Source organism: Phoenix dactylifera, chromosome 11 (genome assembly GCF_051530095.1).
Source record: "Phoenix dactylifera cultivar Ajwa chromosome 11, Ajwa_hap1_PhDact_Kaust_v1.1, whole genome shotgun sequence".
Classification (NCBI taxonomy): Eukaryota; Viridiplantae; Streptophyta; class Magnoliopsida; order Arecales; family Arecaceae; genus Phoenix; species Phoenix dactylifera.
In genome coordinates, this window is record NC_143200.1 from 1068609 (window position 1) to 1090589 (window position 21981).

Consider the following 21981-nt stretch of genomic DNA (forward strand, 5'->3'; position numbering starts at 1 on the left):
TAATAATTACATTTTATAATTATAAAATATAATGGAATATTAACTGAATGAGAAATCAAATTAATATTTATATTAATATGGTCATATATATATTTTTTTTAAAATTTATAAATGCTATATAAAATTAAATAAAATTATACATAAAATTAAATTTTTGGATATGGGTTAGATATTTATTTAATTATATCTATAGTTATATATATATATTTTGAATATGAGTACGAATATGATATCCGGATGGATTTGGATTGAAAACGGATTTGACGGAGATTAGCCCAGTTTCATCCGTACCGCCATCCTCCGTTTCTCTCTCCCTACCCCGGTTTTCTCCCTTGCTTTCGTCCTTCCGTGCCGCTTCAGCCGTGGTTCTGCGCCCTTTTCAACCCCCCCAATCACTCCTCTTATCTTCTAAACCCTCCTTCTCGGTTGTCTCTCTCGCCTCCTCTTCTCCGCCATTTAGGTAATAATTCGGCTTCCGATCGTTTGATCGGTGGGGTTCTTGGGTGATTCCTCTCGCTATTCTGCGAGAGGAACTCCTGATGGCTCAGACCGTCTTTTTTTTTTTTGATTTTTTCTTTTTGCTGGTTTTGATTTCTTTTATCGAGTTTTTGAACTGCAGATTGTGGTTTCGTTGATGATGTTGGAAGGGGGTGCCTGTTTCGTAGCAAAAAAAAAAAAAAAGAAAAAAGAAAAAAAAAGGGGTGCCTGTATGGAACTTTTGGTGGTTTTTGCTTTGGCATTTTTTTGCTTTTTTTTTTGTATGATGTTAGGTCGTCGTTGATCTGAAGGTGATTAGACATGACGATTGCTTCTGATTTGTTGAGAAGATTAGTTAGTGCCATCGTTATTGTCTTCTTTTTCCTCTACAAATTAGTTATATGTCCCGTGGAGATTGATGTTGGAGATAGCATTTGCACAGAACTTCTGCCATCGCTTGCTTTTCTTTTAACTCTGCTTTGAAAGCAAGAAATTTTTGTTTCCAAAAGCTCTTAAAATTTTCTATGTTTTGTGATAGTTTCTCTAGTAAAGATTGGCTTTCGGTGGATATTATTTTCCATTCTTTTTCTAATGTTTTCATGCTTCTCCTCTTCTTCCTCTTTAAGTTCTTGACTTATTTTACTGCTGAAGTCACCATCTTGATTTTTAAAATAAGTCATTGAGTAAGCTGTCGAAAGAGATTAGATGGGACGGTCGAGTCTTGCTGGTAGAGAGGATCTAACTTTGGGATCTTTTTTCTTGTAAAACCGGGTTTCTTTGGTGATTCATTTCTTGCCTTATTCTGCTGGAATCATCGCAAAGCTTGGCGTTCTTAATTTTATAAAGAGTTCATTAAGTAGTTCTAATCTGTTTAATAGATATATATTGCTCTAGCTTGTTCTGACTTAGATTCTTATTATATGATGGATTGGAACGATGCAAAGGTCTTTCCGATTTTTGAGGATGTTGGAATTGGAGGATGGCATCATTGTTAAGCTGGACATCATATAAAATACTGTGAACTGAAAAATACTGTGAACTGAACTGCTCTCCAGATAGTTGTCCTTCATGGGGGGAGCTTGTTCGAGGAAGAAGGACCTGGATGACGAAAGTGATACACGGAGAACCTCTGGGCGATGCTCTAAAAGTGGCAGCTCGAAATGGTTATTGTTCACGCTGCCTCACTGTAGCATAGATGCCCGTCGGAGGGGGGAGGGGAAGTGTCCATCCCTTTTGGAACTATGCATTGCAAAAAGTTGTGAGGTATTTACCATGTATTTTCTTAAATGGTGTTTCAGTTTGGTTGGCCTTTAATATAATATGCTTCCCTTGAGAGCTTGCTATTGTCTTTCATTTCTTGGGTGATAACAGGATATCGATAAGTATGGCAGCTTTTCTATGCTCCCCAGAGATATAAGCCAGCAGATATTAGATGAACTGGTGGAATCTCACTGTCTCACTGATGTGTCTCTTGAAGCCTTTCGGGATTGTGCTCTTCAGGTATCATTCTCTTGCGGTTGTCTATCACTACTGTTATTCAGTCTGACAGGTGGTGACCTTTGATAGCGAATCTTTCCAGGGCTTCCATCCATATATAACTATTTTATGCAGCAGCATGTTAATGACTCTACAAGTACATGATATGATAATAGCAATTAGATTGTGGTAACAGCTAGATGGAGCTTAATCTTTAGAGAACTGTTGTTTATGTAGATTAATAATGTAAATTTCTTCTGTGTATCCAAATCCTTTCTGATGTTGAAAGGCTTCTTTGTCATTTTTTTTGTTCAAGAATACAAAATCTACAGCTGATGAGCCTTGACGTATATGCATGGATTAGTGTGCAAATATTATGTTGCTTGACATGTACCAAACAGGAACATCTGTGAATAGCTGGAATTAGTTCACTTCTTATGATTTATTTTGCTCAGTTTAAACAAAACATCTTCTACTTCAGGACATGTTCATCATAAAATACACCTGAGAGAAGCTGTGACTGGTGCACCTACTGCTTATTGTTAAGTTTGGATCACAGAGTCCGGACTAGTTTTGGGTAAATGATTTTTTTTACATAATTGCTATGCATTACTCTTTGATAGCTCTTAGTACCCATTAGTTGATTGATATTTATCACAATAGTTATTTTTGGGAGTGTTTTGTTTGTACATTCAGCTTCATATTCTAACTCTCAAATTCTGTCCATCTATGGTATTATCAATGTGGGACATGTTCTTACATATATGTCTATTTAATTCTTATCTGAAACTAGGATATCCATTTGGAAGAGTACTCAGGAGTGAAGGACAGTTGGATGGACGTGATTTCTTCCCAAGGGCAATCCTTGCTTTCCCTTGATATTTCTTGTTCTGACGTAACAGATTCCGGGTTGGTCCTTATCAAAAATTGCTCCAATGTACAAGACTTGACATTGAATTACTGTGATAATATTTCAGACCACGGCCTGGAGCACTTGTCTGGTAAACTACTTGTGGCCGCCAACTTCATCTCTTCCTGTAATATACCCTTGACATGATTTTTTTTTGTCCTTCCTTTTTTTGTTAACTTTTCTATATTATCTTGACACTTACAAAATGAGCAATTGTCATATGCATACAGGTTGTGTAGAAATCTATGCAGAAATGCATGGTCTGCCATCCACTTTATTCTTAAGACAGTCACCCCCATGCCCTGTATGACGGGCAGGTCATCCACTTCCATATCTTATATGATCTGTTTGTATGTGATAATTACTTGTATCAAGCATATAGATAATAATAAGATGATCATTTTGGTAATGGATTTCTAAGCTAAAATTTGGAAACGTGTTATTGGAGTTAGGTTGTGTTTACTTAAATTGCTGATTTTATGTGGTTTCTCTTCAAGAAAGGGATTATGCAACTATAATAGCATACTATCACAAGTTTTGGGCATTGTCAACAAGAGTCCTAATCAGTGCACGTTTGATCCTGAACCTGTGAGCTCTCATCCAATCTATATGTGTTTGACCTTTTTTATCGATGAAAAACATTTCAATATTTGATTTATCTTTTGGCAATTGGCTCTCAATTTGAGGGTAGCCTGGGATGAATTGGTGCTAAAATCTTTGTGAAGATAACCCAATGTGAATTGTTAAGAATAGGGCCTGCCATGAAACCCTAGAAGACCAATTGACATAGCAAATTGTTTTCCTGAGTCCAAGTAGGGAATAACCCTCCCAAGATTCCAGTAGTCTTTATAAAATATCCAGAAACAGAGAGCAAATCAAGGTTTGTATGGGGAATTACATTCACCTTTGAGGTACAATTTGTAAGATAAAGAATGAACACCCCCCCCCCCCCCCCCCTCCCTAAATTTAAGCCTTCCAATCAGTGCACACCAATTTTTTACAAATTAATTTGTGGTTTCAAATCTTTAAAATCAAGGGGTTCAACGTTTGCTCTGCTGTTATTTTGTTATTGTAAGAATCTATTGTCTACTTGTGCAGGAGCAATATACAGAGGCATGCTTTTTGGATTTTTTAATCGATTTAGACATATCTGGGTGGGGAGTGCCCTATTAGAAGTGGTCTGGATCATTTCTAGCTTATAGCTGCTGCTGCTGTTATTATTATTATTTTTTTTCTGTCTGTCATCATGATTATCATTATTATCGTTATTGTTATTTGATTTGTTAGGGCGCTTTTAATAAACTTTGTGCAATGTCTGAAACAGATCTCTATAGTGGTCTCATGCTTGTAATGATTTTTTGTTAATTTCAGTAAGTGATGCTTGTTCCTGGGAGTGGGCATTGGATAAAGGACTCAATGTCTAATGCCGTCTATCTTCTTTTTTCTTTTTTCTATATTGTTTTTGCCACAATGTCTTGATGGCCTTAATCTGTCAACTTATGGTATTATTGCTCTTCACACTTTCTTACTTGCAGTGCATGCTTCATTTATAAAGTTGGAGAAAGACTGGTTGATGATGGTGTCTGTTTTTGCTGTTGATTCTTGATTCTTCATAAGAGTGGATTTCTATGTTTGGCAATTCAAAAATCATTATCTGTCTTGTACTTTCTTAGATTTGTTTTTAGAATAAGATAATGCACAGGCCTTGGCAACCTTTTCTCTTGTGACTTCTGTGAAGCAATGTTTCAAAAACTGCATGAACTAATTTTTGATGAGGAAAGCTCATAATATTATTTTGCTTTTTTTGTTTAACACCAATATATGCTTAATTTTATTTTTTATAAATTTTTTTATTTTTAATAGAATTCTATACTGCTAATAAATTAGCTTATATCTCACTTCCTCTAAACGTTATGGTATACAAATAATGGTAGAATGGCGTATCATCATATGAAATATTATTCTGACTTATTTTCAGTATGCTAATGAATGATTGTGAGTGAGATCATTGACATTGTTGCGACCATATTTTACATGGAAGTTCTTCTAATGTTCCTTATTTAGTTTTTTCCTGGCATAACTGGACATTGTTGCCTCTGTCATTTGCTTTCTTCTTGAATATTCACAATCATATTTTTCTCTTCTTCCAGGTCTTTCAAACTTGACATCAGTGAGTTTTAAGAAAAGCAATGCTATCACTGCAGAAGGAATGAGGGCTTTTTCCAGCTTAGTTAACTTGGTAAATTTGGATCTCGAGAGATGCTTAAAGATTCATGGTGGTTTGATAAATTTGAAAGGTCACCTTATTTTCCTTTGTATTTTTTCTCCCTCCACTTGCTGAAGTGCTTATTTATTAATTGTCATGTCTTCAGTTTGATGTTTAGGATGAATAACTAGGAAACATAGTTGAATCAAAAAAAACAACAAACAATTGGGAACATTAAATTGCTGTTACATGCTGCAAGTGGAGTCAATTTGTCTGTACTAAAAGATGCATGGATTAATGTATTCTCATATACCTGTGCATATATTGCTTTAGATTGGGTGAAGATAATATAGTCGAGCAAGATTTCTGCACATGAATGTTCATGCACGGGAATGCATGGATCATTAGGAGTACAACCACTGGTGGTCAATAAAGAATAGGATGGGTGTACTATGCTTTGACCCTAGAGAATTCTCAGCTTGGCTTACTGGCCCTCCACCTCCATGTGTTCCATGTGCCTGACTTAAGGACTTCTTCATTGAACAAGACAACCTGTTGTCTATCTCCTCTCTCCCCTCCTCTCTCTCTCTAAAAAGGGTTAATCTCTTTCACAAGGGCTGGAAAGATCATAACCTTTTCAAACATTTTGTAACTCCATGATCATGAGCAGGATCTGCCCTTTTTTTGAACTAAGCCATACATTTTATCTTCATGTGAGTCAACACCTCTCTTTTGTAAACATTCAAATAAAAGGCCAAAATTTGCTTTCCAATATGGAAGGAAATAGTGAAGCAAATCATGCATCTAGCATCTTGTCACTCCCCTGTGCTGTAAGGGAAACCTTGATGGAGTGGTCACCAATGTTATTTGTTGCCCTTTAGATAGTTGCATCCATCTCAATTTAGTTTATCATTCCTTGGAAGGGTCAGATGTGAGTGTTCTAGACACTCCTCAAACTAACATGAGGAAACTGTCTCCTCTGAAAAAGAATGGAGAAGTTAGAAGATTATGTCACATTTAATCTTCTCAAGAACCCCTTCTAGTTGCTAGTTTCCTTAGAGTGCATAGATTTCATTTCCGTTGAGTGCTTCTCCATGAGGATTCACATGTTGGTGTTGGTGGGCATGCTGGGCACTGAAAGGCATGGTATCTACTGTGCTGGGACATGTGCCATGCCATGTTGAAATTAAAAAAAGAGAAAATGACTTAATACCCCTTTTAAGATAAAAATATTAAAAAAGTCTATAGTTGTTGTTGTTGACCTACGCCACCTGGTATTGCTCTTGTGTCTCTTATATGCTATATAGCTTGTACGCCATACAAGAAAATATGCGGTTTTGCTCTTGTGTTTTTCTGTTTCATATTCTTGTATGTCTTAGAAGTCAATAAGTAGTTGTTTTCAGGATAGGAACTTTTTCTCTGTTATACAGTATTATACTCTTCTTCATGTATACTTAATATATTTCTCTTCTGCAGGTTTAACTAAACTTGAGTCTCTTAATATCAGATACTGCAATTGTATAACAGATGCAGATATGAAGCCTCTTTCAGGTAGCTCCCATTTAGTTATCTTTTTCCCTTTTAATATGGTTGCAATAATAGTTTACCAGTTCTGATTTCTCAGGGGATTTATCTTCATGATTTCGTATATGTAACCAAGATTTTAAATCCCGTGGGATAGGACTGTCCCGGTTTTCCCATGGAACCGGATGCGCTGCTGTCCCGCCCTGTCCTGACAATTGGGACAGGAGATGTCCCAAGACATGCTGATTGGGATGATGGTGGGATGGTTCTATCTCGACATATGGGATGGTACCCCATCCCAGTATCCCGCAGCATGTACTGCAAGGACTTGAATCCTTGTATGTAACAACTGTGCATGTGTATGTGCGCCTAGCTTGGTGTTACGCTCTTCGGGTCGAAAATCCTTTAATTATATTAATTGACTTGCTTTATGGAATAGAATATTCAGTAGAACAAATGCTTCATAGTTTCCAAGATATCATATTATGGAATTGTTGCTAATTTTTACTATTTCTTCTGGGCCTTTAGGTTCCTTCTTAGGGCTTCTAAGATTTGATCTCTGAACATTGGATAGTTTTGAAGTAGCGAGATTTAATTGAATCATTCAATTTGTTATGTATCTGACAAACTGTGCAGTAATTTTGTAACTATGATAGTTTCTTAGTTCTTACCATCTCTTATCTCGTATTCAGTTAGTTGTAAAACTGATTAAAATTTATGTGCTTCACTGTTTATTCCTGTACTGATTAGGCCCTCATTGATATTTATAACGGTGATGTTTGGCTTTCAAAGTTTTTGCTAAAGCTGGTAATGTCATGTTACATGTAACAGAGAAACTTATACTATGGAATTTTTTTTGCTAGGAACTTGTCTTATTTTTCTTTTGATTTCACTTTAAATGAAACGCTCTACTTAAGTTGATGTCTCTATCTCTTAAAGTTGTTAGCATAGAAACTCTTGTTGTTAGTAAATTTTATTTTGAATCTGACACATCTACTTTTGGTTTAGGTCTTGTGAACTTAAAAGATTTACAAATGTCATGCTGTAGAGTTACAGATGCAGGCATTGCTTATTTGAAAGGTAAACATTCGGGAGAACAATGTCGATTCTAATCTTTCATAATTGATGTTTGTTGTTTCTGAAGGACCTTTTGCAGCTCACATTAAGACAGCCATTTTTGAATTTGTCTAGAGTAAACTTGTTTCTCAAGTTTGGTTCCATGCAGGTTCATCTAAACTCTCTCACTTGAACTTGGAGGGTTGTCTAGTGACTGCTGCTTGCTTTGAGATTATTTCAGGTACCCCCTGCCCCATCTTTTTCCTGTATCACTTATACATCTCTCAGTACATGATTAAACTCCTTGATCTTTTAGACTTTTAATATCCAACCTCCCATGAGACAATGTGTAGACATGTGCACGTTATTTGGTTTACTTTTTGGCTTGGCTGATTGATAAAGAGCTTCTACCCTCTTTTTGTGTTTTGTGCGTATGGTAGATCAGCCAATTGTCAAGGACTGGGCTACAGATCAGGGAAACTTACCCTGAAGTAGGCCTGGTTGGCCTGTAAGTTTATCATTTCCTCTGCTACTGTGCATCCACTGCACCCCACTGCTAGACCCAGTCATGTCTAACTGGTGCTTTGTGCTTTTCCCAAACCTTTCTTGAGCCACCCACTAATCTCCTGTGATGTACGTCGAACTTGCAACCTCCTCCAAAGAGGAGCAAATCGCCACCCTTCTGGTCAAGCTCTGATCTTTATCCTCTTTCATCAATGAGCCACCAGATTTCACCCACTATTAACCTCTGTCATCAGCTTGTTGGTAGTAAGGATTAAAGTCATGGTGGGATGTCCCATGGGAGGTCGGGAAGGGGCACCATCCCATGTGTGGGGATGGGACTGTCCACCCATCGTCCAAGCATCCCATTTAGCGTATTCTGGGACATCCGTCCCAAGTGTTGGCATGGGTTGGGACGGCGAAGTGTCACATTCCACCCACAAACCAGGACAGCCTATCCCATGGGATTTGAGCCATTGATTGGAAAGGCTTAAAAATCAAGTGTTTGATGGTGGTGTATATAAGAGAACTCAAAAAGTCCAAGGAGAAGACTGGCAAGCAATTGTCCTGGAATGGACTAGCAGAATTCTGATAACAAGACAGTCTTGGAAAAGCTTTTAAAACCTATTGAAGTGAAATGAAGAAAATAAAAAAACAATCCCTCCAACATTAGGAATGGAAATTATACAAGAGGGGGGGATCAAATAACTATTCTGTTTTGGTTTGCTAGTTGCTGTTCATTTTACATATTGTTTTATCTTTTCATGCCAGTCCATATGTTGGTATGGTATGGCACGATTAGTGCACTGTGCCGATCCCTGATCATGAGTTTGCCGGCCATACTGCTACTGTCTATTTGGCTATTCTTGAGTTCAATTTGGAGGCAAGGTTAGACTTAAAAAGTGGGTACCCTATATGTAATATTATTTTCCTTATTCTTTTTCTAGTTAAGAGTGGCTGGACTTGATCTCTTGTCAATGAGGCTGGCTAAGAGAATTCTGGAGTACTGATGTAGTTGGTGCAATATATAAAAAAAAAAAACTTTCTTTTCCTCACTAGTTGTCCTTCTTTAGTTTCTATACCTTTATATCTTTATACTCCTGCTGAAAATTGAGATTGAAGCGACAAATATGATTGATTTTTGTGTGAATATTGGCTGCACATATTCCAACATTCCTTTCACTCTACCATAACATATGGCCTGTATGAACCTGTTCTTAGAACCTCATCTTTGCTAAAGCCCTCCAGCAATGACTTTTAGACGGCCTGGATCCCTGAAGCCCTAATTTTCATATTTTTTTTGTTTGATGAAATTAGGAGAAATTTATTTTTATTGACTGAATTTCTCTGTTACACTAAAACCAAACATTCTCATGTTCTTGCCTTGAAAAATCTAACCTCGATTTTGCATCACCCTCCTTTCCAATGTGCTTGAGTACCTAGCCTGAAATTTTAAAACCAAAATACAGATTTTTCATTGTATAATGGTTCTTTTGAGACACTCATCTAGTTACTTTTTATTTACTCTTTGAAATATATAATCGAGTGCTTTACTATATCTCATGTTCTGACTCTTTTAACATTACTTCTTTAAAATATCTAATTTTTGTCCTAAAAAATTTGTAATATGGTCACACTCATCATTTTCTTTATCATATCTGATATAGGATTAATTAAGAGCAGATATTTTCTCAAAGATTTTGTATCTGTCACCTTGAGTATAGTTAGTCATGGATCCTTTATGTTGCTTTGATTTGAATCATGTGTTTTCTCGTATTTTCTTAGCAAAATTTAACTACTTAACTAATCTCTTCCGCATGTCTCATCTTTTGCTTCATTAATGGGGAATTCTAAGTCTGCATGCATTGGATCTCTTCTAATTTTATGCTGTTACGGATATCTTTTTATTGGAGTGCAATAATCAAGATGACTATTGCTTTTACTTTTCACAGGGTTCATCTCACTGATGATTTTGAATCTTAGCCGATGTGGTTTGTCCGATGATGGTTGTGAGAAGCTCGCTGGTGAGTCGATGAAAGGCTAGATGTATATTAATACATGAAGGGCTTATTTGGTTGCTTTTAGTTGGAATCTCTCTATAGAAGATATTACACGTGATTGTAATCATAGTATTTATAATTTTGCATCTACAAATTAGCTGTTTGGTTTAAGGTTCACCGTCTCGTTATCGGACCCCGTACTGGTGCTACACTAGCACAGTGTTGGTACGGTACCGTATGTATTTTTTCGACACACCAAGTATAGGTACGCCACCTGTACTAGGTATCAGTACCGAACTGGTACAGTACGGTATATCCCGTACTACCCGGTTTAGGCCAATACAGCGAACCATGATTTGGTTAGCTGCACAGTACGACAATTTACTGACCCGTGCCGCCAGGTAACCGGTCCGAGCCTTGATTCTGGTGCAACAGACCTTGATAGGGGGTATTAAGGCATTAAGATCCAAGCATATCCAGTGGTTGGGGAACTAGTTGGATCCGGTCCCAAATCCAGTCATGAAGAGCCCAATTGACCTCTCTCTATGCATATGTATATATAGATGCAATTTACCTCTTGAACATCAGTTGGTCTTTGAACATTGTATTGGCAATTGTGAAGTTCTTTCAATGCCTAATGCATTTTGTTATAGTAGAACCCGGAAATATACTGAATTTGGTTTTTTTTCACTTTTGTCATTCTTTTTAAGTTAAGCGGCTATTTTATCAAATGTATAAAGTTATAGAATTGGATATTTATTTTATACAAAAAGATACTATTCTTTTGGAATCTGTAGATTATTATAATTAGCACCTTTTGGGAGACCTTGTCTTGTCAAGGATCATGTTTATTACCTGTACCCTCTTTTAATTCAAGAAAAGAAAGAAAAACATTGAAGACTGATTTAAATAAAGAAAGAAATGATCCTAATATGACATAAATGCTAAAATGATTTTTTTTTGGCTTTGGCTAATTTTGGCTGAAATTGACCAAAACAACTGCAATTGATTAGTCTCAGTTGAAACTTGAAACTGACTGAAACCCACAGTTTCAGTAACTGACACTGATCCATTTTTGCTTTAAATGGTTTGATCTCAACTGAATTTAAGGTTTTGCAGTAGTAGCTTGAAATGACTCTATGAGGATAGAAAATTTTCTACAATAACCATTCTTTTGTATCAATTATGCAACTCGGCGAGTGGATTGACATGCACAAGAAAAGCTAGTACTTGAGTCTTTTTTGACTACATAAACTGGCGGGGGGGGCGGGGGGGGGGGGGGGGGGGGGGGGGGGGGAGAGTTTCATGTTAGATGAAAATCTTGATATATTATGCATAGTGCCAGTGCGTTGAAGGATTATATGGACTACTTAGAGAAACATAGTTTTGTTCGTTTGCTACATCAGCATTTAAATGACTTCAAAGCTTTAGGCATGTATCATGAATCCTTGATCTTTAAGTAGATTTAGTATGCCATATAAGGTCTTTCTTGCATTAGTATTCAATGTTTATATCTAAATTACTCTATCATATTCTATGTGCATTAATTCACCTTTTCCCCTTCTTTGCTTAGTATGTTTATTGGTGCATTCTAATGTTTTAGTCAACGTTCTCACTTGGTTAGCTATTGCATTTAAGGGCTTTTGAAGTTGAAAGTCTTGAACCTGGGGTTCAACAACATCACTGATGCATGTTTGGTGCATATAAAAGGTTAGCCTCCTTCACATTCTTCATTTTTTTAGGTTTTTTTGCTGATATATGTTTGGAGGTTTGCATGTCTGGTCTTTGTATAATATAATTAATATTTGAGCCTTTTAAAATATGCTAGTGAACTATTAAGGTCAATGAGATGAACACTAACTTCTTTTGAAACAATGTTCATAGAGAATGCTTTTTCCTTGAATACACAGGAAACTGATCTTGAGAGGTTATAGGTCATGAAGAACTGTTCCACTGCATGCATACTGGCATTCTTCACATCTTCATAATAGTGTGCATTTTCTTTACAGCTTCTAAGAATTTGCCATCTCCTTGCACTTCTTCATCAACTTGTATCCGTTAAGACACATGATGTAACTTCTGTTTTTCTGCTTACTACAGAATTGAAATGAACATGGGTTTTCTTAAATGACATTCATTTAACCGTATTTAACCAAATTATATTTTAACCATATTCTCTTTTATATAATATGCATGTAGACGCATACACATCCACAAGAGCACACACTTATGGACCTGTTTTGTTTGAAGTAGTCAATGAGAATTCTGATTGTCTCGTGATATCAGAGTTGCCTACTTTATTACATGCTCTTTTTTCCCCTAAAATTATCTTGTTAATGTAGATTTGATCAATTTGGAGAGCCTGAACCTGGATTCTTGTAAGATCAGCGATGAAGGTTTGTTAAACTTAAAAGGTATTATTTTTAGACTGCATCTACAATATGCTTCCAATTCATGCTTGGTATGTTTCATAGTAGAAGATAAAGTGGTGAAAAAAGATTTTAATGCCAACAATGTATTGTTCAGATAGGCTTCTATAGGACGTTGGCAATTTATATTCGTTGTTTTACTCATCATTCTAAATTTCTATCTGCAACAATTACCGGCAAGATTGATATATGTCGAAAATTTTATTTTGCCTTTAAAATTTCTTCTAAATTTTGCAATCGACCAAATGAGGAACTACTGATCATTTATTACTATTGTTCATGTAAATAATTTGCCTCATTTTGCACCTTCGCTGCTTGAATAGGCATATTGTAGGCACCCATGCTTGTTCATTCTTCAGGCTATACTTTCCATTGTTAAGCTTACGAACCAACTTTATCCTGACATGGATTTGAAGCCTCCACTAAGTTTATTTTGAGCTAGGAACATGTAAAATAAATGATTATGGATGACTTTGGGTGCAAGTCACCAAATTGGCTTCTCATAATTTCATGCTTGTTCATTAATGCTAGTACTCAAATTTACTTTGTCAAGGGTATTCATTATCCCCTTGCCTTTTCTTTTCTTTCATTTATTCTTATCTTCTTGAGGTCAAATAGGAGCATCATCTGAAATCTCATTGAAGAAAAAAGCAAGTAGCATACTTCCAATTCCAAATTTCACTCTTAGACAACAGCCAGCCCAAAGCTTTCATAAGACTTCACCTGTAATTATGTGCCTTATCTCTCAATCCTAGCCAGAAGCTCATCCTTTAGTCTTCTTAAGATTCCACCTGCAACTGAAGGATAGTACTTGATCCATTTGTTGTATTAGCCATCCTAAAGGGGACCTTGGGTTGCTCTAAGGTGCATTCCATTTGCGCTGGACTTCATACTATTTTTCAACTAAATACACAATCAATGTTCATGTTATGTGCTTCCAGGTAGTCAAAGAAATTATTGTTGGAAATATCATCCTTGTGTTATCTGAGATCCTTCTCAACATCATTCTGTTTTTTTTTCCCTTTCCTCTAGGCCTATTGCAACTGAAAAGCTTAGAGTTGTCAGACACAGAAGTTGGAAGCAATGGACTTCATCATCTTTCTGGTTAGTCTTCCACCCTCTGTTTTACTTGTGAAAATTGCACAATTTCTGTAAATTTTATTATGTATGAAGTCCTAATGTTCACATTTATGTATTAATTTCTGATGATCATCTGAAACAATCATGTAATGGTTTCAATAAGCTTTTGTATAAGTTAATTACTTGGATTTTTGTTACATGGCATTTGCTGTATAAGTGCATAAATTATCCTCCCATTATTTTAAGTATTCAGTGTATCCATACGGAGCGTAATTGTGGTTTTTGAACTATTGGCAGCTATTATGAGCTTTTCTAAAGTATGCTTTTTCCCTCACCTGTTGATTGGTTAATCTTGTGCTTCTTGCCAACTCTTGTTCAGCAAGTAATTTCTTAGTGTTATCATTTTTTATCGATTCATTCACCACTCATCTCCATTGATGATAAGTTTCACATATCTCACACACCAAGGCCATTGTAGGGAAATTTCATAATCTAATCCAATTGCATTTAGTCACCAGATTGTTCTCTATGTTTGGTAGAACTCCAAGGCATGAATGCTGGAAGGTTGCTGCTCTTGTGCAGTACTTGAATATATTGATGGCTGGTTTTTGATGCTGGATTGAAGGAAGCAAGATGATCCTGGTCATCTGGCTCCTCTGTCCAGGCATGATGACCCTATACGTGATCTCCATTTGTGAGATATAGTTGCCCTATGGTTTTTTGTAGTTATCACTGACATATATAAATTATAAAGCTTTCTTCTAACAATTTGTTCCCTTTAAGCTTTGAAGACATTGAGAGGTTCTCTGGTTTCCTCAGTGGCAAGAATCTATGGTCAAGTAGCTTATTGTTCTCTATCTTCACAAACTTGAACTTCTCTGTTTACTAACTAGCAAGATCCCATTTCCTACAAGTTGGTCACAGAAAAGGACTAACTTAGATGGTTAGAGCTTCAGATTATGTGGTTTGTTGCGTATGCTATCAACTTATAAGAAGCATTGTTTAAACTGTGAGAAACTTGATTTGATGATCAAAAAAATGATATCCAGGACATTGCCGATCATTGCAGTCATGCTTTTCCTATGGATATCATGTATAAGCTTTGAATGGCCCATTTCTTTTACATCCTCATGGACACTCACATTCTTTTCAGCATGTGGTTTTGCCATGGTATCTGTGGTCTCAAAAACTAGCTTCTCATTTTGAGTTGGAGAGGTCCAGTCAAGCGATGCTGGCTGCAAGCTTGGTATGCCATTCTTGTCACATCTAGTTTGTCAAGTAGCATTTCGTTGCTATTATGAGATGAAAAATGTCAGCCTTGTACTTTCTTTTTTTTTTTTTTTTTTTTTTTTTTTTTGCTTTTTGGGTCTTGAGGTTTTATACAAGGAGGCACGAATCTTACTGATAAAATACAAGGCTGATCTAGTATCCCATTCTTGCATGATTGGCAGCAAGGCTACTCCTTTATTCATGGAGTTTCATTTAGAGCTTCGATTAGATGATGGCTCTTCCTGATCATGCTACAATTGACTCGCTAGTTTTTTATCAGGTTTTACACATGTTCTGCATGCGGTAAGCCCTTTTTTTTTTTGCATCACAGTGCGGTCCTTAACATGCTATGTTATTGTCTTGGAACTGTAAGTCAGTTCTATCTGGTTGTCAACTTACTCTCCTGAGATTTGATGTATTCTAATGCTAAGCATGTTACTTTCATTAACATTGTTGGTCTGTCGCCATTTCTGCATTCTTGATTGTTCTCATATCTCTGGATGGGTCAAGAAAGAAGTTATGATCCTGGTTTCAAATGTAAGCGGAGTATGATGTTACAGCTAGTATCCTTCTTGGATTATTTAGTTGTAATGTGTCATTACGACATGGAGGTCACTTTTGACATAGCTACTGTGTATGGTGACAATTGCAGTGCTTATTTCCTACCACTATCTGGTACTCTGCATACTGAGCTCGGCTGTCTTTTTCGTCAGTCATTATATTTGTTGAGAAGCGCTCATTTTTGTCTCTCTTCCTCAAAGATATGTGGCTTCCTTATGATGACACAATCCATTGCTTGTTTTGGCTTTGACGAACTACAAGTGTGATTCATGAATCATGATATATTATTCATGATTAATTTTGATGAGAGTGTTGGCACTAACTTTTATTTATATGAATGTTGTACATACAATGTGCTTTTCAACAGCTTTACACTTTAGATATGCATTTTGTTTTTGCTTTCATTAGTGATTGATTCATTTAGTGTTTTCTTCTGATATGATGTTCTCCAAGTAAAGCATGTGCCAAGATATACACTTTGCATTGGCTTTCTTGCAAATTTAAGATGCAAGGATTTTTTTTGAGGGTTGTTTTCTCAAATGAAAGATCAAAGTTATGTTATTAAATTAATTAAATGATGTATCTGATGTCACTGTTTTGTAGGTTTGTACAAGTTGGAGAGTATCAATCTGTCATTTACTTTGGTCACTGATAGCAGTTTGAGGAAGCTGTCTGGTTTGGTATCACTTAAATCACTTAATCTGGATGTTCGCCAAATCACAGATGCAGGCATATCAGCTCTTACAAGTACGCCTTCATTAGAAGTTCTTGAACTATTGCATTTGCATATACGTATATATATTCAAAATTACTTAATGATGTATATGTTGTCATTTCTTCTTAGCAGTCTCCAACATGTCAAATTAAGTGGTACCTGGTCACATTTGTCAATTTGTTTCCTTGTCTGTGTTAAAGTGGCTAAAACTTGTTTCTGTTAATAGGCTATATTTACCACATGGTGTTATAATATGATATAAAAGTATGAGAAGTTCTGCATTTTTGGAGCTCTTTGCTTAAGGAAAGCACTTCTCTAACTGGCTAGATGACTTATAATTGTAGACAGAGATGACCTTGTTGTCATCCGTTGAGAGCATTTGACTTATATTACAGATAAAATATTCACCCCTGATTTATTTCTCTGGATTATCTTTTCGCCCTTTTTTCCCCTTTTCTCTGTGAGAGGACATGGGCAGCAAGCCCAAATTCATTGGGAGAATGAAAATCACATCCTCTCGAAGGAGGGGGAAGGATTGAAGAGAAGGAAGGAAAAGGGGGAGAAAGGAAAGGGAGAAAAAAGAGAATTTTGTGTTTGCTGGACGATCTTTTCACAATTGGTTGCTTCAGACATTTGAATTTTGTGTTTTTATGTTTTGTATGCTTTCAAGATATACACTCGTTCTAGTGGATGAAATTAACAAGATATGAGGAGACCGTCATCATATGCAGAGGTGAAGAGAGTCCATGTGAGCTGGCATATTTACAATATCCATCAGCTGTTGCTAAGCTTGTATTTAGTACCACTAACCATTTTATACTTAAATTTGAAGCTTGTTTGGTCAATGTAATGTTGTTTTCCACTGATCAAGGAATTATGGTCATCAGCCACAAACATCTGCTTCATATGACTGCAAATCTAAGAATGTGGTAGCGGAGAACTGACATTGGTTAAGTGGTCCAAGTGTTTGTCATGTGAACTGAATCGAATATCATGCAGTGAAAAGTAATATAATGCCCTTGGGGGGCAAAAGTGGTGAAGGTTCAATAAATTCAGTTGTTAGAAAGGTCGAAGTGAATTTATAAATTATGATGTTTCTGGACCTTGTTCACATTTTTTGGCCTTTGACTCGACAGATATCTAATTTTATTTTGATCAATGAACCATGAAATCAGTCAACTTATTGTTGGCTAAAACTTAAAGTCACATTCTACTTAGGTTGGAGGGACTACACAGTAATTTGATTGAGTCTAAGGACAAGAATTGCTGGTTGGGCTTGGTTTATCTGGAACCATCTATTGTCTAGGCTGGGACTATTTAGGTTATTTAAAACGATGCAACTAACTTATGGGACCATCTATTATCTAGCCTGAGACTGTCCAAGTTACTTAAAATAATGTAACTTACATTAGAACCTAACCCTGGGCAATAAAGTTTTTTTCCCATTTCTGATGGAAATTTGTGATGATTCTCACAAAGTCATGATTGAGTTTATAGAATTCATTAGCAAAAAATCCTCAAGGGTTATTTATTGAACTTAATAAATATGTTATTTTAAAAAGTTTGCACCAATATTTTGGTTGTACTTATTTTTTTAGCTTTCTAGCAATTTAAAGAATTTGTTGTGATCATTGCTTAACATATTGGTTCATTTGTTGTAATCATTGTTTAGCATATTGGTACATGCCATGTGAATGCAATTTTTCCCTTACAACTTATGAATTAATTTTCTTGCAAGTGATAGGTGACTCGTGATTATGATAGTGAACAATGGTATATAATCATCTACAAACATATCAAGATTACTAAAACTATTAGTTTCTATTGCATTTCTGTTCATGTCGTTGAGAAATTTTTGTAAGTCTTAGTCTTTCTTTTCACTCAAATATTTCTCATTTATTATATCTGACCGCACATGATATGTTTGTGCCCCTGGCAGCATTTTGTTACTGGTAATAATGCTAACTTCAGGAAGTAACTAATGACTATAGAAGCCTAACCCTTTTTTGGACTCCCTTCAAAAGTTTTATCCATTTTGGATCCAAAAAAAAAGTTTTATCCCTTTTCTTCTTCCCTTTCCCATCTTATGGACCTTGAAGGATTCCATGGCATGTCTGACTGGGTAAACTGTAAAACAAGCATTGAAAGGATACCTGGTCAAGCATATTCTGCCAATCTTTATGTTATCTAGATCTTAATTTTATGTCTACAAAAAGTAAGTTACTTGTATGATACTGACACCATGTTCATGTTGAAATGTTATTTGCAGTTAGCTACTACTGCCACTTTATCACTTTCATTTATCTTAGCATGAAATACTCATCTATATGGTAGTGCAGAACAAACTATTTCAAGCTGTTTGAGTCTTATGGTATGAATATGTATCAAATCAAATGTTGTTAATTTCCTTGCATGTGGTGATGCAGGTCTTACTGGATTAACTCATCTGGATCTTTTTGGAGCTCGTATCACAGACTTCGGAACAAATTGCTTCAGATGTAGGTGAATTAATATAAATATTTACCTGATTTATAGTCTTTTCTCCACTTTAACCTTGTTCATTCAATATAGCACCCTTAAGCATGGTTCGCCATCTCGGTTTCGAACCCTATACATGTGCCACATTAGTACAGTATTGGTACGGTACAGTGCGGAATTTTTTTGGCATACCAAAGTGTCGGTACCGGATGCCGGTACCAAATCGGTATGCCATCCGTACCGGGTACCATTACCGAATTGGTACGCCACGTGTTGCCCGGTTTGGGCCGGTATAGCGTACCATGCCCTTAAGCATCTAGCAATTGAATGCATTTCATTACTCATCGGTAATTATTCTGTCACATTCAGCAGAAGCTCTGCTTGTTCCTTATGTTCATGCAAAAATTTGAGAGCAATGTTTCTTCATGATGAAACTTGTTTATGCCCATACTTCTGTCATTGATATTACCTGTCATGCCATTCAATATCATTAGTACTTTAGTTTTCATATCGAGTAGCACTCAACAGTCTTGCAGCTATTTATATTAGCTGAAAGATGCCATGGAAATCTGCTAGGAATGGACTTTCTGTTTTAAAGCAAAAATTACATATTGGGAGCTGCTCATGCTGCATAAGTTTTCTCAAGGATAAAACTTGAGCTATCTCAAAAAATGAGTATATCCTGCTACCTTTCTCAGCTTGTCTAATTCCGTGTTTGCTTCTTGTAGTTTTTTTGTTCACTGAATAAAACTTTTATATGGAGTTTTTAGCAGTATTGCCATATTTATCATCGGTTACCACCAATAATGTGTCAGACCAAATTGAAGTCATTTCTGGTTAGGCATTCTCAAGAATATCACTTTATTTTAGAATGCATGTAGGAAGATCTAGCAAGGTGGTGATCAGTATGTTTTAGTGACCCATAACGAGGGAAGAATTTGTGAGGAATCATCTTGTTGGGGTTTCCTGGGAACTATCTTTGAAGCCCGCATCGTTGATTTACTCATGCTGGACATGAACATGATTTGCATTAGCAGAGGACCATTGACGAAATTAAAGATGTAGGCATTGCTGAATTCTAGGCAAAATTGTAGGTTTAAGATGCAAGCTAAATCTAAACTACCGCAACAATTTACTGGCTATTTGAACACTTTGGCTGTCAAGGATTTAAATGATTTTGTCTGAACAAACTATTAAATGACCAAGCAGTTCAAAAAGAATTCTGAGGAAGCAATTTTTTATGAGATTTTAAGTGTGTTCATGCCCGACTCTCGAGCTGACATCAACCCTTCAAATTTTGAGTTATTGTTTTGTACAACTTCGTGAAAGAGAGGGCCTATCAATGAAGCCCAAGTAGCGGGGAAGCCTATGTGATTGCTTTTGTTACCGAGGAATCCTGTAACTTTACATATTCCATGCTCAAACGACCAGGAAGCCACTCTCCAAGTCTGATGAAGGAATATTGTGATATAGGAGATCTTGTTCACTTAAGGCAGAAATCTGACTTCGTTACTCTATCGGCAGAGATGAAATCAGTTTATAATTAAAGCGGGCTTCTGGTGATCTTTTTATCTCTCTTTCGTTCGGGTTCAGATATACCTAAATCTTATTTTTGAAGAACCTGAATCTTATTCTTGACACACTGGATATGGCCCTTCAATTCCCAGATGTTTTGAGTGGGACAACAATAAATATTTCCTCTGCTTTATTCAGATTTCAAGTGCCTGCAGTCCCTCGAGTTATGTGGTGGGTTGATAACTGATGCTGGTGTGAAGAACATCAAAGACCTTACGTCATTGACTCTCTTAAATCTGTCTCAAAATTGCAACCTCACAGATGGGACTCTCGAATTGATCTCTGGTATTTTGCCAATTACCTTCAGCATCTAAGATCTCATTTCATTCTCCCCAAATATTTCCCTTGCTCATCTCTTTTGGTTTTGTTGTTTTGACACTTCATCCATTACAGGACTGACTGCATTGGTTTCTCTGAATGTGTCAAATTCTCGCATCACCAATGCTGGATTGCAGCATCTGAAACCCTTGAAGAATCTGAGATCTCTTTCGCTGGAGTCCTGCAAGGTGACTGCTACTGAGATGAAGAAGCTGCAATTGGTTGCCCTTCCTAATCTGATAACTGTTCGACCTGAGTAAATAGTGCATTACTGGGGAGCCACCCTTGTAGATATGAATGGGGATTCAGAAGGAACTGTGCATATGGATGGTGTTTTGTGGATTTCTAATTTAATGGCTGGGAAGATTTGTGTGCTGCATGTTCTAAAGCATGGTACTGACGCCAAAGCGAAGTGTAGATATGCTTTCTCAGCATAATTTGCACGCGGCCCTGCAGCTCAGCATTTGTAAATATGTATATATACTCACAGGTATAATAATCAGAGTACTTGTTCTGGACAAAGTTTGTGTTGCCTATTTTTTTAAAAGTCGATTAAGGGTATCCGACTGATCATAAGCCAAAAAAAAAGGCAGATCGAAACTTTTGGTATTGGTATTACCTTTACCTGTTGAAGAGTGGGAGACACGATGGTTGACATGAAGAATGGTATGAGATATGTGTTACAACTTACAAAAGAGTGCCTGGAAGGTTGCATGTCAGCTGTAGGACATTCTTGTGTGATTACCGAAGTATCTCTGTAGGAGAAAACAAGGTGGCACTGGAGATTGGGAAATCTCAACCTATTTTATATAAGTAGACAAGTCCATGGTCGTCTAACTCCTATGACAGCAATCAGTCGGGAAAATCAGAAATTGCGAGATTTTGAGATGATGACCATCCGAAACATTTGTAGGGCTCCTGTTGCATTATATATGTACGGTTGAGAAAGCATATAAAAACCTGATACTGGATTGGATATTCTCATCGTTCGTTAGAATAAAATACCCAAATCCATTTCCTATCACTTATATGTTATTACCTGTTAGAGTAGCGTAATGGAAATGGCGAAAATGGCATTTGTTGAAGCCTCGGCAGCACTTTCTTACAGTTTTAAGTGCCAAATTCTGAATGGCTGCTGCCGATAAGGGAGAATCAAGCTCCAAAGTTCTTTTTCTTTTTTATGATGAGATGTCCAGCTTCAGTAATGGCTTGAACAAATAACCTCGCAACATATTCCATGTCTTTTTTCTTATCCTTCAATACCATCTCTTACTTTTGAAAACACCAAGCCAATTTTAGAAGCCATCAAGAGGTTAATCAAACTCCAAATTTTTCTTTGAATCATCCGCCCATCTTTAACAATTGACCCACCCTTCGGACCCCTTGATTGCTGGTCCGATTTGAGA

At 36.6% G+C, this 21981-nt stretch overlaps 1 protein-coding gene across 6 annotated transcripts; it reads left to right on the forward strand.

Moving 5' to 3' along the window:
- Positions 1 to 226: 226 nt before the first annotated feature.
- LOC103723842 (uncharacterized) lies at positions 227 to 21097 on the forward strand. 6 transcript variants are annotated; one of them, XR_015970971.1, is made up of 16 exons: positions 227 to 460; positions 1533 to 1740; positions 1849 to 1977; positions 2747 to 2954; positions 5014 to 5160; positions 6546 to 6620; positions 7602 to 7673; positions 7819 to 7890; positions 10103 to 10174; positions 11789 to 11860; positions 12493 to 12564; positions 13612 to 13683; positions 16093 to 16236; positions 18631 to 18702; positions 20114 to 20542; positions 20651 to 21097. XR_015970971.1 is itself a non-coding variant. In XM_008814901.5 (16 exons), the coding sequence occupies exons 2-16, from the start codon at positions 1546 to 1548 to the stop codon at positions 20833 to 20835; spliced, it is 1734 nt and encodes a 577-aa protein (XP_008813123.2). In that variant the 5' UTR covers positions 227 to 460; positions 1533 to 1545; the 3' UTR covers positions 20836 to 21097. The 6 variants fall into 6 exon arrangements, 2 of the variants coding, with proteins under 2 accessions (XP_008813123.2, XP_008813122.2); XM_008814901.5 differs by having other exon boundaries at positions 20396 to 20542; XR_015970969.1 differs by having other exon boundaries at positions 251 to 460; positions 1422 to 1740.
- Positions 21098 to 21981: the final 884 nt, after the last annotated feature.